Below are 13,153 nucleotides of genomic sequence, written 5' to 3' on the forward strand. Positions count from 1 at the left end.
CTCTCTCTCTCTCTTTTTTTTTTTTTAAATTTTCAAATGGCAAATTCCTTTTTAACAATGTCTGCCCCCAGCAAGGAAGCAAATGATGCGCAAATGCTCCACCGCCTTCATGTGGCCTTGGCCAAAGACATGGACGGGGTTGGTGGTGTCCCTGTGGCAGGAAATGAAGGATGGGCTGAGGCTGAGAGGCACCATCACCCCATGGAAAGGGGCTTGGGCAGTGCACTCACTGCAACTGAAAGCCTCTCTACAACAGCCTGAAAGGAGGTTGTGGTGAGGTGGGGGTTGGCCTCTACTTCCAGGTAGCAGTGACAGGATGAGAGGTGATGGTCTCAAGTTGTGCCAGGAGAGGTTCAGGTTGGATATGTGTTGAGGATGGGCACTTAATAATCTTAGAAATCTTTTCTAACCTTAATGATTCTATGATTTCTATACAATTGCACAGCAAAAGGGAATGAAATGTTTGAGAAGAGCAACTTAATGCTGCCCAGTGTTTTCCAGCACTAAGTGTCTTCTCCAGTGCTTTATGCACTTAATTCAGTATCTGAGACTTCCCCTCTGCCTCAGATTCTCTGCACAGCTCTCACTGAGCAGACAGTCTCAGCTTTCAGCCAGCATTTGCCTTTGGCTTAATTGTTCCCAGACACCCCTCCTTCATGCCCTGAGCAGAAACCCTGCCAATGCAGAGCTGCTGGGCTCTCAAGGAACCAAACTGAGTGCTCCTGGCTCGACGCAGCTCCCAGGGGGAACAGCAGGGAAACAAAACAGTGGGCACACAGTTTGCACACACCTTTATTCTGCTGTGGACTCTATTGACAATAGTACTTAGTGAGCTGTGGAGAGATCATGGCATGGAGCAGGGCAGTGGGCCGGGGCAGGAATGTGGTTGATAAAACTGAGGATGGCACTTGGTACCATGCAGTGCATTCTTTCCCAGCCCCAAGAAACCAAGGCACAACAAACATGGAATGCACCTATGTGAGGCTGTACCTGTGTTTTGAGCCTTTGCTCAGCACAATGAGCACAAATTTTGGCACATGAATAAACCTGCTGGCTCCATTTCCTTGCTGAGAGAGGCTACCCAGCCAGGGGACTCACATCAATACCCCCAGTGCTTGTCTGAATTGAATGGGTCTCAGCTTCTCTGGCTTGGAATGGAGACTGATAGCTCCTGCCAGGGTACCCAGTGTTGGTGAGGAAGGTAATAGTGGTACTACTCCAGTCTGGGAGGATGAAACATGCCAGAAAGACCTCAGATATTTACAGGATGCCCTGACCCATTCCTTCCTGAGCCAAAACCCCCAGAGCTAAAAATTGCCTTATACCCCCAGAGAATTACAAAGGGCATATTGCTCACTCACACCAGCCCAATGCTTGAGACCTGTGTTGATTCAAGGAGCCAGACAGAGGGGACATGTGTTGCCCCTTCTCAGAGACATGTGGGTGAAGGGATGGCTGAACTTGTGCTGAAATGACAGCCAAGCGACAGCAGCACAGAGCTGGAGACTATCCGCACTGAAGAAGGCAGCTCACAGAGATGTGTCCTGTCTCATGCAGTGACAGAGAGCAGAAGGGTGGGCAAATGGGAGAGGGCTACGTGACAGATCTGGAGAGCTGCAGAGCAGCACTGCATGACGCAGGACTTGGATGAACCTCTTCAGAAACAATGTTCAACGCAAAGGTAGAGCACCTGAAAACATCAGTCTGTGAGCACCAGGCTCTGAAGTTCTCCATCTCCAAAACCCCAACAGAAAAAGAAAGAGCAGAGCATCTTCAATAGAGTTGGTCTCAGGATCTTGCTGAACTCTTATTTGGCAGAGCTTCACTTATCCTGTTACCCCTGCAGAGACCTCCTGGGGTGGTGCTAAGAAGCCAGGCAGCTCCAGCTCAGGTGACAAATATGGGACCCTTTGTGTGAATGGCTCCAAGAAGTGACATCATCCCTGGGGAGGAGCAAAAACTCTTGGCTGGAAGATGGTCTGCGAGCTCATGGAAAGCTCTGAGCCTGCCATGCTGTACAGACCTGAGGAGCGTAGGGTCAGAGGGTGAGTGGCAAGCAGGAGACCCAAATCAGCAGAGCATGAGTGCCATCCCACCACCTCTGGCCTTCCTACCTGGCAGGCACATCAGACCTCAGGCACCCCAAAGGCCAGGTTGTCCCGAATCATCAGCGTCTTCCGAAGATCTCGTTCCATGATCGGCCTCTGCGTTCGCCACTTGTGGGCTTCCTGGAGGCCAGGCTCAAAGTAGTAAATACAGGCTCCAAAGCCCACCAGGATGAGGATGGAGATCATCAGATACACAGGCACAAACCAGTCCAAGAAGTGCGGCATGGCTGCTGGAGAAAAGGGAAGACAGCTTGTGGAGCACCCGGAAAGCAGCTCCGCCACAAGCAATGCATCCCACCACACCTCCTACCTCCCACTTCATGCTCCATGTGATGCTGCAAGAGTTTGCCCAGAGAAGCTGTGAATGAAGGGGCTTGGAACAAGATGGGCTTCGAGGTCCCTTCCAACCCAAACCTTTGTATGGTTCTATGATTCTCTGATTCCATCATGTGCCTCAGCCTCATTTTGGTTCCCTTGGGACCTTTTGTTTGTGGGCTTTTTTTTTTCTTTTTTTTTCTTTTTTTTTTTCTTTTTTTTAATACCACAGCAATCAATTGATTGAAACGCACCCAGAAGCATTCATATGCTGAGTGGCACTGGCAGCAAAAATCCCCATCCCTGCTCCCAGGCCTCCAGCAGGAAGCATGTGAACATGACTTCTATTTCTGCCCTCTGATGAACATTTTTGTAGCACAGGGTTAGATCTGAAATGAGCTGCAAATCTTGCTAACATAAGCAAGAAATTGCCAGCATCAGAGGGAAAAAAAAAACCTATTCCCTCCCACCTATTGGCATAGATTCTGGATATGTATCTGTACTGCTATGATGGCAGAGGAGAGCTTAGCAGGTTTTGGTTCCTCATATCATACTCTTTTGCTTTCAGAGTATTTTGCTTTGCCCCCCATTTTGCTGCCATCTCTGAGTCCTTGAGCGTTTATCCCAGTTTCCTTCCACTGTCGTCTGCTTTCAAGTGCTGAAAAGAGGGACTTTCATTTGAGAAGATGTCACCTTACTGGAGCAGCTCTGCAGATTTTAAATGTGCTTTAACCCTCGTAGGACCAGTGCATCTTAGCATCTCTGTGGGGCATCCACAGCCTCTCAAAGACACAGCGCCACAGTTGCCACAGCCCTGGGGGGCTCTCTGCAAGCAGTGGCATGGAAAGGGGTCTGCAAGAGATGGGACACGCAGCGGTGCCGAAGCGATGCCCACGCAGAAGAGATGTGCCTTCCTGCACGCAGGCGATGGGGGCACAAATGGGCAGCAGTGGGCTCACCCCTTTGCACGACACCCCCCCCCCAGCCCAGAGGTGGGTACCCCGTTCCCATGCATCGCCCACCCCACCCCCCCTCCATCCTCCGCCCCTTACCTCCTCCCTCGGCCGCTGGCGGCGGGATAGGGCCGCTCCCCCCGGGATGAACGGGGCCGCTCTTCGCGCTGCCTCTGCCGGTGCCGGTGCGAAACGGAGCGCGGGGCGGCAGCGGGAGGCGGGGACAGCGGCAGCCTCCTCCCGCGGGGCACCCGGGGCTCCCCCGGAGCCCCCCTTTTCCCCCCCCCCCCCCGTCCCCCAAACCCGGAGGAGGGACCAATTGCATGCACCACCGAGCTGGGAGCAGCCCCGCTGCAGCCGGTACTGGGATAATGGCAGAAGCGGTTCTGAGATTGCATGAATCCATTCCCAGCCTGGCAGTACCTTTGATGGAGATGGGAACGATCCAGCTGCTTGCTTTCTCTTCGTTTTTTTTTTTTCTTTTTTTTTTTTTCCAGCCCTGCTGCCCTCTGCAGCAGGATTTGGAGGGCTAATAAACACCGCAGCACCATCCGAGCCCCAAAGCAGAGCCCTTAAACACCCAGATCTGTATATCTCAGGAGGGACAAGGTTTGACTTTGCAGATTGCATTTCAGGTGCAGAGCGGTGTGAGACCTCTCCTCAAGAAACCTGTGGCCCATGTGTTCCTGTTGGCTCCGACGACAGGTGACACACTGCCACTCACCATCCCACACTGTCCTGCATCATTATCAGGCAAGGCTGTGCATGGCTTCCTTCCCATCCCTCTGCCCGCTGCAGCCCCGTGCAGTCAGTGGCAGCCATGCCTCAGGTGCCGTGGCAACAGCTCGCTGCGTGTGATCGTCTCTCGGGTCCTGTCACATCAGAGGTTTCTCAGCAAGCAAGCGCTGACGTGCCACGTGCAGCTCAGCCACATGGAAACACTGCAGCTGCAGCTCAGCTCTCGCTATGAGTACAGCTGCTACAAGCCACTTGGCATATCCCAGGCATACCTACACACAGACTGTCCATGCCCACAAAAGTGGCTCCAGGCAGGAATCCCTGTGTGTGGGCCTGCTGGAGCAGCAGGAGTGGCTATGCTGCCTGGAACTATGCACTCTGGGAGAACTGATCAGGTTATAGAACAACTGAATCTTCAAGGTTGGAAAAAATCTGTAAGATCATCTAGTCCTATTGTCAGCCCACCCCCATCACGCCCTCTAACCACGTCCCTCAGTGCCACATCCACATGGTTCTTGAGCAACTCCACTGATAGTGATCCACCTCCTTGGGCAGCCTGCTTCCAGCCCCTGCTTCCTCCATGTCCTTGTGCAGTCACAGCTTTACCCACAAGAGATTTGATATGAGACCTTCCTGGCAAAAACCCTGAATGGAGAAAGAGGAAATGGTCAGGAAACCTCAGGTAAACATTCCCTGTTGTTATGTGCCATTTGGACCCCCCCCCCCCAGGCTCCTCAGTGGAGGACAAAACCCCTGCAAGAGGCACAGACCCCACAACCCTGGCTGCCACTGGGGCTTTGGATCAAGAAACCCATTGAGAAGCTTTGCTGAGTTGTTCAAAAAGATACAGAAATGTACGCTTTAAAATAAAGAACATAATAGAAAAAGCTGACTTACACTGAGTCAAAAGACAGTTGGGGGGAGCCTTTGCCAGAGGAAGCCAAAGTTGCCAGCAACATATGTGGAAATGTCATTAGTTTCCCTAATAACACGCACTTGCAGCAAATTACATCACTTGCACCTGCTGGGAAAGAGCAAGGGCACCCCGATGTGTGCACCCACGTCCCACAAAGATCTGCTGGCAGCGTAGGGCTACTGGGAGCTGCCTGGGTGCCCACAGGTACCATGCAGTTGTGCCATAATCTGGCAGCAGCTCAGCACCATGCAGCTGTATGCTGTTCCCCAGTTGGGGTAGAATCATAGAATCACAGAATGGCCTGGGTTGAAAAGGATCACAATGATCATCTAGTTTCAACCCTCCTGCTATGTGCAGGGTCACCAACCCAGGCTACCCAGAGCCACATCCAGCCTGGCCTTGAATACCTCCAGGGATGGGGCATCTATAACCTTCTTGGGCAACATGTTCAGTGCATCACCACCCTCTGAGTGAAAAACTTCCTCCTCATACCTAACCTAAACCACCCATCTCAGTTTAAAACCATTCCCCCTTGTCCAATCATAATCCACCCTTGTAAACAGCCGTTCCCCCTCCTGTTCATATGCTCCCTTCAAGTACTGGAAGGCCACAGTGAGGTCTCCCTGGAGCCTTCTCTTCTCCAAGCTAAACAAGCTCAGTGCCCTCAACCTTTCCTCGTAGAAGAGGTGCTCCAGCCCTCTGATTTAGTGGTCCTCCTCTGGACCCACTCCAAGAGCTCCATGTCCATCCTGTACTGGGGGCCCAGGCCTGGATGCAGTACTGCAGATGGGGCTTCACAAGAGCTGAGCAGAGGGGGACAATCACCTCCCTGTTCCTCCTGGCCACCCTTTTTTTAATGCAGTCCAGAACACAGTTGGCCTTCCGGGCTGCAAGCACAGACTGCTGGCTCATGTCCAGCTTCTCGTCTACCAGGACTCCCAAGTCCTTCTCTGCAGGGCTGCTCTCAAGGAGATCTTCCCCCAGTTTGTATAAATATCTGGGATTGCCCCGACCCAAGTGCAGTACCCTGCATTTGGCCTTATTGAACCTCATTAGGTTTTCATGGGCCCACTTCTTCATGAGGGAGAGAACTGGAAGCAGAATAGAACTTGTGACTTGAGATAAAAACTATTTATTAACACAGAAGAGGAACATAGATAGGCAACGATAACTGCATAGAGATATATATGTAGTCACAATGCAACCGGTTGCAGACTGCTGACCAGCAGCAACACAGCTGCCCTCTGACTGCCAGTATGGTGGTCTCACCACCCACCGGCTGGCACGCAGCAATCCCCTAGGAAGCCTTCCCTTGGCCAGCTCCCCATGGCTTTACAATGCCACAAAGGCAGTGGCTTTCCCGGCCTGGCAAATGCTTCCATCACTCAGCAACAGCCAAACCATCGCTGCGCTATGAACGCCGTTTTGGCCGAAAGCAGAGCACACGGGGAGCTCTGCCCTGACCGCAGCCTCCCTTCCCCCCGCCGACCGCTGCGGCAGCCAGAAATATCCGCCATCACTTCTGCTTCACCTGCCGCGGCGCCGGCGACGAGCTGAGCCGTCCGCCTTTGTCAGGATCAAAGCAGGAGTGATGTCAGCCTCCATCGCAGCCCCTGCAGGGCTCATCGGAGGAGAAAACGCATCCGCGTATCCGCGTCAGTCTCTGCGCACGGGGAGCTCCGCAGAGCGGGGCGACGAGCAGCGCAGGGAGGGGAGCCGGCCCCGAGGCTTCGGCGCGCCCCGTCCTCACGGCTGGGCTCCTCCGTGCGATGACAGCTCCGTGGCCGCCGCGGTTTTGCACGGACTGCGTTCGCAGCACCGGGACGGCCAGGAAAGAGCAGGACGGAGCCCGGGGCAAGGACAGCTCCGGGGACGAGGCACCAGCCTTTCCCAAAGCCGGCCACCACGCAGCCCGGGCTTCGCCGCACCGCACGCCCGCAAAGCCCGCAGCCCCAGCAGCGCCACCGCCGCTGCTATAAGCGGCCCTCCGCTGCTATAAGCGGCCCTCCGCTGCTATAAGCGGCGCGCTCCCCGCCGAGCGCGCACCCGCGCCGCGCGGCCCCGCCCCGCTCCCAGCGTGACGTCACGCGAGGCGGCCATTTTCAAATCGCCGCGCGGCCGGCGGCGGGGATGGCGGTGCTGCGGCCCTTCGATAAGCTGCCGGAGCTCAACAGCGCCACCATACTGGTACGTCTGCGGTGCCCCGGGAGTCCCCGGTCCTCCAGCTCTTTCCCGGCCCGGTTTGGATCCGCTCGGCCCGGCCCGGCCCCGCTAGCCCAGCGCTCAGCCCCACGGCGGGCATATCCTCGGCGGCGACGGTGGCCTCGCCCCTCCTCCCCCTTCGCTGGGCCGTTGTATGCAGATATGATCCCGTCCGCTCCGTCGGGATAGGCCGGCGGGCTGTCGTATGCAAATGAGAGGGTCAGTCCCTTTGCCGGGATAGGCCGTCGGGCTGCCGTATGTAAATGAGATTAACCCCGTGTGTCCTCTGCCTGTCGCCCCGCAGCTGGTGGGCGCGGAGGGCGGCCCGCAGCAGCAGCTCGCCGAGGCCATGCTGTGCGAGAAGAAGGACTTCAACATCAACATGTGAGTGAGCGGGGAGGAAGGGGTGGTTCTGCCCCGCTAATGCACGGCCAGCTTTATGGGAAAGAAGTCTGGTTGTCACTGGAAGCTGGGGGTGGAAGTAATTGGCACTTACACGTCCCATTTCCTACAGGCATTGCAGGGTTTTGTGTCCCCTTGCACTGACACCTCATAACGTGTGTCTGGAGGCTCCTGAGGTTTCTTTTTCCCCAGATATCGCCGTCAGTGTATGGTGGTGTTTGTTTTACAGCACGCCTTTTAGTCACACTTGGCTCATATCTTGTGCTGTTTTGGAATGCTTCTGTTCAGTGTTTTCTTCCTTGTTTATAGGAAACAAAACACCTTCGTTCAGAGACTGGCAGACAAAGCTACAAACTGTGCGTGGATAAAAGAAAACTGGGACAAATTGTGCAGTCTCTAAGACTAATTGCTACAAGTGGCTCTCCCCAAGGAGACCAAAAGCAGTGTTTCTTTTTCGGCTTCTAGAGATGAAGCGTGTTGAGAAAGAAATGGAAATTTTGGGAGCTTTGTTCTTCCAGTTTATCTTTTTTATGATCTTCCAAAAAACGTGATGCTGTTAATATTCTTCCCTGATCCCTTCCAACCTTATCCATTCTGTGATACTTTGTGCACTACAGATGCCTTTGGAGGGGATACAAGCCCTTGCTTCCTCCCACAGCTGTATCAGCAGTGGCATTCTGAGGCAGTGAAAGGAAGAGTAGTGGTATCACAGGAGCACTGAACTCTCCCCCAGTTGCACTTCCCCTATAAAGCTATACAAGCGATACATATCGGATTTCTCACTTGAGAAAGCAGTGAGTGTAGCAAAATATACTCGTGGAGCATCAGAGCTCGCTTCCTTGGAAAGGTCTATTAAGAGTTAAATGCTATGACTGCCATACATATCTATAAGGACAGGTTTTTTTTCTAGGAGTCTTTTTACATTAAGCCTTCCATTATTAAACATCTGGGATTAGTAAGTATGTGGCTGCCAGCAGCTCAGAATAGGCTTAAGAGAGAGATGAGAATCCAAAAAAATCTCTATATCTCCTTGGTGCCTAATTATTTCATAGTTAGCTGGCTTCCTGGTAATGTGCTATGTGGTGAGCTACAATGGATGTGTGGTTATGATTAAGTGGATGCTGCCTTGCCAAACTATTTGTTAAACTGGCAAATTTATTTTCTTTCAGCCACCTTGCATCATCCCTCCCCTTACCTCCAGAGAGGGATCACCTTCGGCCCAGGATAGATCTGATTGCATTTGTTATTGACATCAAGAGCAAATACAGGTAAAAGAAGAGCATAAATACAAGGGAGCAAACTGATATTATTTCTTGAATTCATGCCTTAATCTACATTTTTATTGTGTTGGAATCACTGGGTTTTTGAACCCTAGACTTGCTGTGGTAGAATGTCTCTACCTAATAATCAGCCAGCTGCTGTGCCCGTGTTCCCATTTCACTGGCACTGCTGGCCACATGGCATCAACTCTGTGTAAGTCTCCAGTCAGAAAGGAAAGGTCTGCAGGGGCTGACTGTCTCATCTTTGTAGAAATCATATTTGTGTCCCCAGGCCATCAGCAAAGATTTGCTAGATCACAAAAGTCAGCATCTTTTTACTTGACTTTTGGCTGATGATCCTGGGCTCTCATTTACCAAAATGACGGCCCAGCTGCACGCTTACAGCACAGATGGTGCTGCAGAAATGTGTGGGTTTGCTTTTCTGAAAGAGCCTAAGGAGTACTGAAGTCTCATTGGATGTTAATGAGTTTGGACGCTTAGCATTCGCAAACCTTTTAGGACACAGTTCAAACTAAGCCTAACTGTTGAGTCTTGAGTAGAAAGGATATTTTATGGATTATTAAACAGCTGTGGGTAGTCCAGAGATCCCTGATGCCATGCTCTTAGCGTAATTCTGCTGGCTCACAAATCAGCAGATGTTAACATCACGGGTTTTCCAACTGTGCTTCTGAAAGTTATTCCTTTTGTCCTCATGCTGTGCTGGTTTTACCTCCCTGTCCAACTGGATTGTCTGTGCTTTTCTGACAGCTTGAAGAGTGTTCAAGCTTCACTAGCTTATGTGGATGTCAGATTCTTCCTGGGAAAAGTGTGCTTCCTTGTCACAGGGGGTACGTATGGCATCTGCCCCCTCCCTCCCCTCTGAGCAGAACAGCTCGCTATTGCATTCCTTAAAGCAAAGGAGTGGCTTAATTTGAAACTGAACAAAAGCAGCCAGTAGATTTATCAAAGTTTTGTTTAAATATATCTGTGCTCATTTGCTTATATTTTTCCCTGGGTAAAACATGGTTCTCTTTTCTCACTTGCCCTTTCCTTTTTGCTTTTGCCATTCAGATCTCCTTTCCCTCATTCCTGAATACAAATTGTGATATTAATTTATAATTATTTTTCTGTGCCATTCCAGAATGCTGTTGTATCTGTTCCAGCAGATCAGTCTTAACGATAGTCTCAATTAGCAGTGAGGAGCATATGATACTGTGGTAATAAAATGAATTTAAGTGGATGAGCTACTAAACTATTAAGTATGGTTTTTAGTACAAGACTGTGATCCCTGTTGTGTGCTGTCTGGCCCCATTGTGTCTCATATAATTCTCTTTCTCTCTGTCTTTCTCTCTCTCTCTCCTCAGTGAAGAGGGTACTTTCCTGCATCACTTCTCTACTTTAGATCTGAGAAACTGAGAGCGCCAGCACATCTTGCTGGGTGTTGTAAAAGAAGTGCTGTGTCCCTGGAATTTAGGGTTCAGAAGGCCTAATTTAGGGGTGAGAAAGAGCCTTAGTGTAGTCTTGTGCTATGGTTCTCCTGATGGAGTGAGGCCCTTGGAGATATGAATACTCTGTCAGGCCTTCTGATTAATGAGTGGAAGATTCTGTCCTGCTGATAGAGTACTGTCTGATCCCTTATCCCAAATGTTAACATTGCAGTACTCAGTAATGTGGCGATACTATTCCTTCTGTCAGTATTATGGAAGACTTCTGTGCTAATTCCACTGTGCATCTTGTACCATTCTGTTTGTACTGCTCGCTGTTGCTTTACCTTCTATGATGCTGTCAAAATTAGCTGTGGATCATTTTGTACGTGCAGAACTTCTTGATACTTTTCTTCACTGGATGTTGATAATGGGGCTTGTAATGAAGAAAACTTCTGTAGTTGGCAGGGTGAACAACTGCAGCGTAGAGATGAATGCCATCTGGAAACTGGGAGAAGACTACTGCAGTCCTGTGATATTCTGTGAGCTGGAGGTGAGGTGCCTATTTGGTATCTGAAGGGATTTGGGAATTCTGCTGCTCTCTGATCTTCAGTCACATCATTACATTAGCAATAAATATACGTACGTATGTTGTTGCCACATGTAAGTGGTGTCAGAGACCAGACTTCCTGCAAGAATAGATACAAGAGTCTGTCCTTGAAATGAGTCTTACAGATTTCCTGCACCTTGCAGTGCTACTTCAAAGCCTCAGGAAACAAAGCCTAAGTTATGAAAAGCTTCTCTGAGGTGCAAAGCCTTGGTACATTTGTTCCTCAAAGTGTTTTCTCTTTCTGGGAGCCCCGGAGCTGTTTGCTGTGTGTCCTTGCCCACACAGTGCTCCTGTTAGCCAGGCTTTGTTGCTTCACATGCTATTTTGTAGTGTGAGTTGCTACTCTTTCCAGTTATCCACTTGGTCTGAAAAGCTTACGGAAGTTGGCATGCAGCAGTCGCACCCTTTACTTTTTCCATTTAATAATCATTCTATCATCAGGAATTGCTTCCTTATCAGCAGATAATATTTATGCCTTTGGCTGTCCTTCTGTTTGCTGCTGCCTCTCTCAGCAAATCAGAATCAGTGAGTTTGAGCACTTGAAACTTTCTTAGGGTTTTCAGCTGGCATAACTCTGCCCCTCCTCTAGCATTTGGGGAGTAAATGAATCTCATGGGTGTTTTCTGTAACTAGCAGCTCTGAATCATACTTAGAGCTGGTTCCAGTTCTTTCTTTTATCACAGTTAATCACTGCTTTTCTTTTTTTTTTCCTATTGATTAAGTAACTTCTCTGTTCTGTTTCCAGCTGGAAGGGATACGAGTTGCCACCGCTCAGCGACTTCTCCGGATGCTACAGATCTGTGCTGGTCGTGTACCAGGAGTTTCTGCCTTGTACTTCAGCTTGCTGATGAGGAACTCTGCTGGTGATTAGCCTCTTGATGTGAGAATTTATCCAGATTCATCATTTTTCTTTGCTTCCAGGCGTTTGAGCTGCTGCAGTTGGAATTGCATTGGGAAGCTTTCTTGCCGGATTTGTTACAACCACTCACCCAGAGCTGTTTGTAGTTGCTAGTCTATAAAAAAAATAATAATAATAATAATAAATTTTGATTCCTATTGAGTGAATAAAGTATAGGTGAGGAGAGGATAGTTTGAATTAGGGATCCTTAGCTGTTGTTACATTTGAATGCCACTGTGTGATGGATTTGGATTTCAGCCACTTTGCTAGTGGTCAGGAATGACATATTCTCTCAGTAAAACAGGCAACTAATCCCAGATGCTGCTTATCGTGGTTGAGTGTCTTAATTTCTGTAGGCAGCAGGTGAGGCAGCAGGCTTCTGCTTCCTCTCAACAGAAATACAGCACCTTGGACTAATGCGGAACCTCACTGCAGATTTTGTTTCCCCACCAAGAGAGTAACAAGGGAGAAAGGCAGTCCTTCAGTGTCAAGATATGCTGCAATTGGCAGTTAATGATCCAGCTGTGTGAGCATCTGCCCACTGAAGGGCTCAGCATTTCCATGCCTGGCACATAACTAGGGAGGAAGGGACTGAAGGAGATAATCTAGCACTTTAGCTTTCTTTTAAATCTTTAGAGAAAAAGGCTCTATCTCTTAAGCCCAAAATAATTTGATTTGAACAGCTGTGAACTGTGCTGCTGCAAGTCAGCTCCTGCAAACCAAGGAGAGATTTTTCTGAAGATGTCAAACTTTCTGTGAAGGAAAAGAGAGGAGCGCTGTAATAGATGTGGCAGTACTTGGGTTACAGCCCTCACAGGCAGGCTGCAGCAGGAGAAACACGCAGTTGCTACTGAAAATCAGCCCCTGTTCCCAAATTAAAACTACAGAATTGCTTTGTTTCGTTTTTTTTTCTCTCTCATGCTCCCAGAGAACCAAATCTGAGAATAATGAAAGTTGCTGGCTTCCAGCAAGCCTCTGCAAATTGGGCAGTTCACCTTCAGAGAGCTGTAGGACTGCACTCTTCCCTCCAGCATCTGTAGGGCTGAGGCTCTGCACTCTTCAGCTGACCAGAGATATGAAAGCCAACTGGACTATAGCAGTGTACTGAAAACACACGGTGACTCTTGCAAGTTGGGCATATGATGTGTGCAATTATTTAACTAATAGCTTCCTATCAGCAGTAATTCATGCCTTATTCTTACTGCCAGTCAGTAGTGTGTTTTAGAGTTTTAATAAAATATATAACATTAATTTGTATGATTTCTTTGTTTAGGTCTGTGAGATGGGCTCTAAAACCTATGAATGCTTTTCCCAATTAGACCAGTCAG

At 49.8% G+C, this 13,153-nt stretch overlaps 2 protein-coding genes across 7 annotated transcripts; one reads left to right on the forward strand and one right to left on the reverse strand.

The window, feature by feature from the left end:
* Positions 1–72: 72 nt before the first annotated feature.
* Positions 73–3,624, reverse strand: SMIM45 (small integral membrane protein 45). 4 transcript variants are annotated; one of them, XM_090141566.1, is made up of 3 exons: positions 3,476–3,624; positions 2,115–2,338; positions 73–1,943 (listed from the first exon to the last, which is right to left on the reverse strand). In XM_090141566.1, exon 2 carries the CDS (start codon positions 2,331–2,333, stop codon positions 2,127–2,129), a length of 207 nt encoding a protein of 68 aa, XP_089997692.1. In that variant the 5' UTR covers positions 2,334–2,338; positions 3,476–3,624; the 3' UTR covers positions 73–1,943; positions 2,115–2,126. The 4 variants fall into 4 exon arrangements, with proteins under 4 accessions (XP_089997692.1, XP_089997684.1, XP_089997679.1 ...); XM_090141558.1 differs by having other exon boundaries at positions 74–2,023; XM_090141553.1 differs by having other exon boundaries at positions 77–2,335.
* Positions 3,625–7,073: 3,449 nt separating this feature from the next.
* On the forward strand, positions 7,074–13,076 carry CENPM (centromere protein M). 3 transcript variants are annotated; one of them, XM_031600282.2, is made up of 7 exons: positions 7,074–7,217; positions 7,537–7,616; positions 8,804–8,902; positions 9,662–9,741; positions 10,779–10,870; positions 11,673–11,807; positions 12,509–13,076. In XM_031600282.2, the coding sequence occupies exons 1-6, from the start codon at positions 7,161–7,163 to the stop codon at positions 11,796–11,798; spliced, it is 534 nt and encodes a 177-aa protein (XP_031456142.1). In that variant the 5' UTR covers positions 7,074–7,160; the 3' UTR covers positions 11,799–11,807; positions 12,509–13,076. The 3 variants fall into 3 exon arrangements, with proteins under 3 accessions (XP_031456142.1, XP_031456143.1, XP_031456141.1); XM_031600283.2 differs by having other exon boundaries at positions 12,754–13,076; XM_031600281.2 differs by having other exon boundaries at positions 11,673–13,076.
* The last annotated feature ends 77 nt before the right edge of the window (positions 13,077–13,153 follow it).

Source organism: Phasianus colchicus, chromosome 1 (assembly GCF_987193195.1).
Source record: "Phasianus colchicus chromosome 1, bPhaCol1.hap1.1, whole genome shotgun sequence".
Classification (NCBI taxonomy): Eukaryota; Metazoa; Chordata; class Aves; order Galliformes; family Phasianidae; genus Phasianus; species Phasianus colchicus.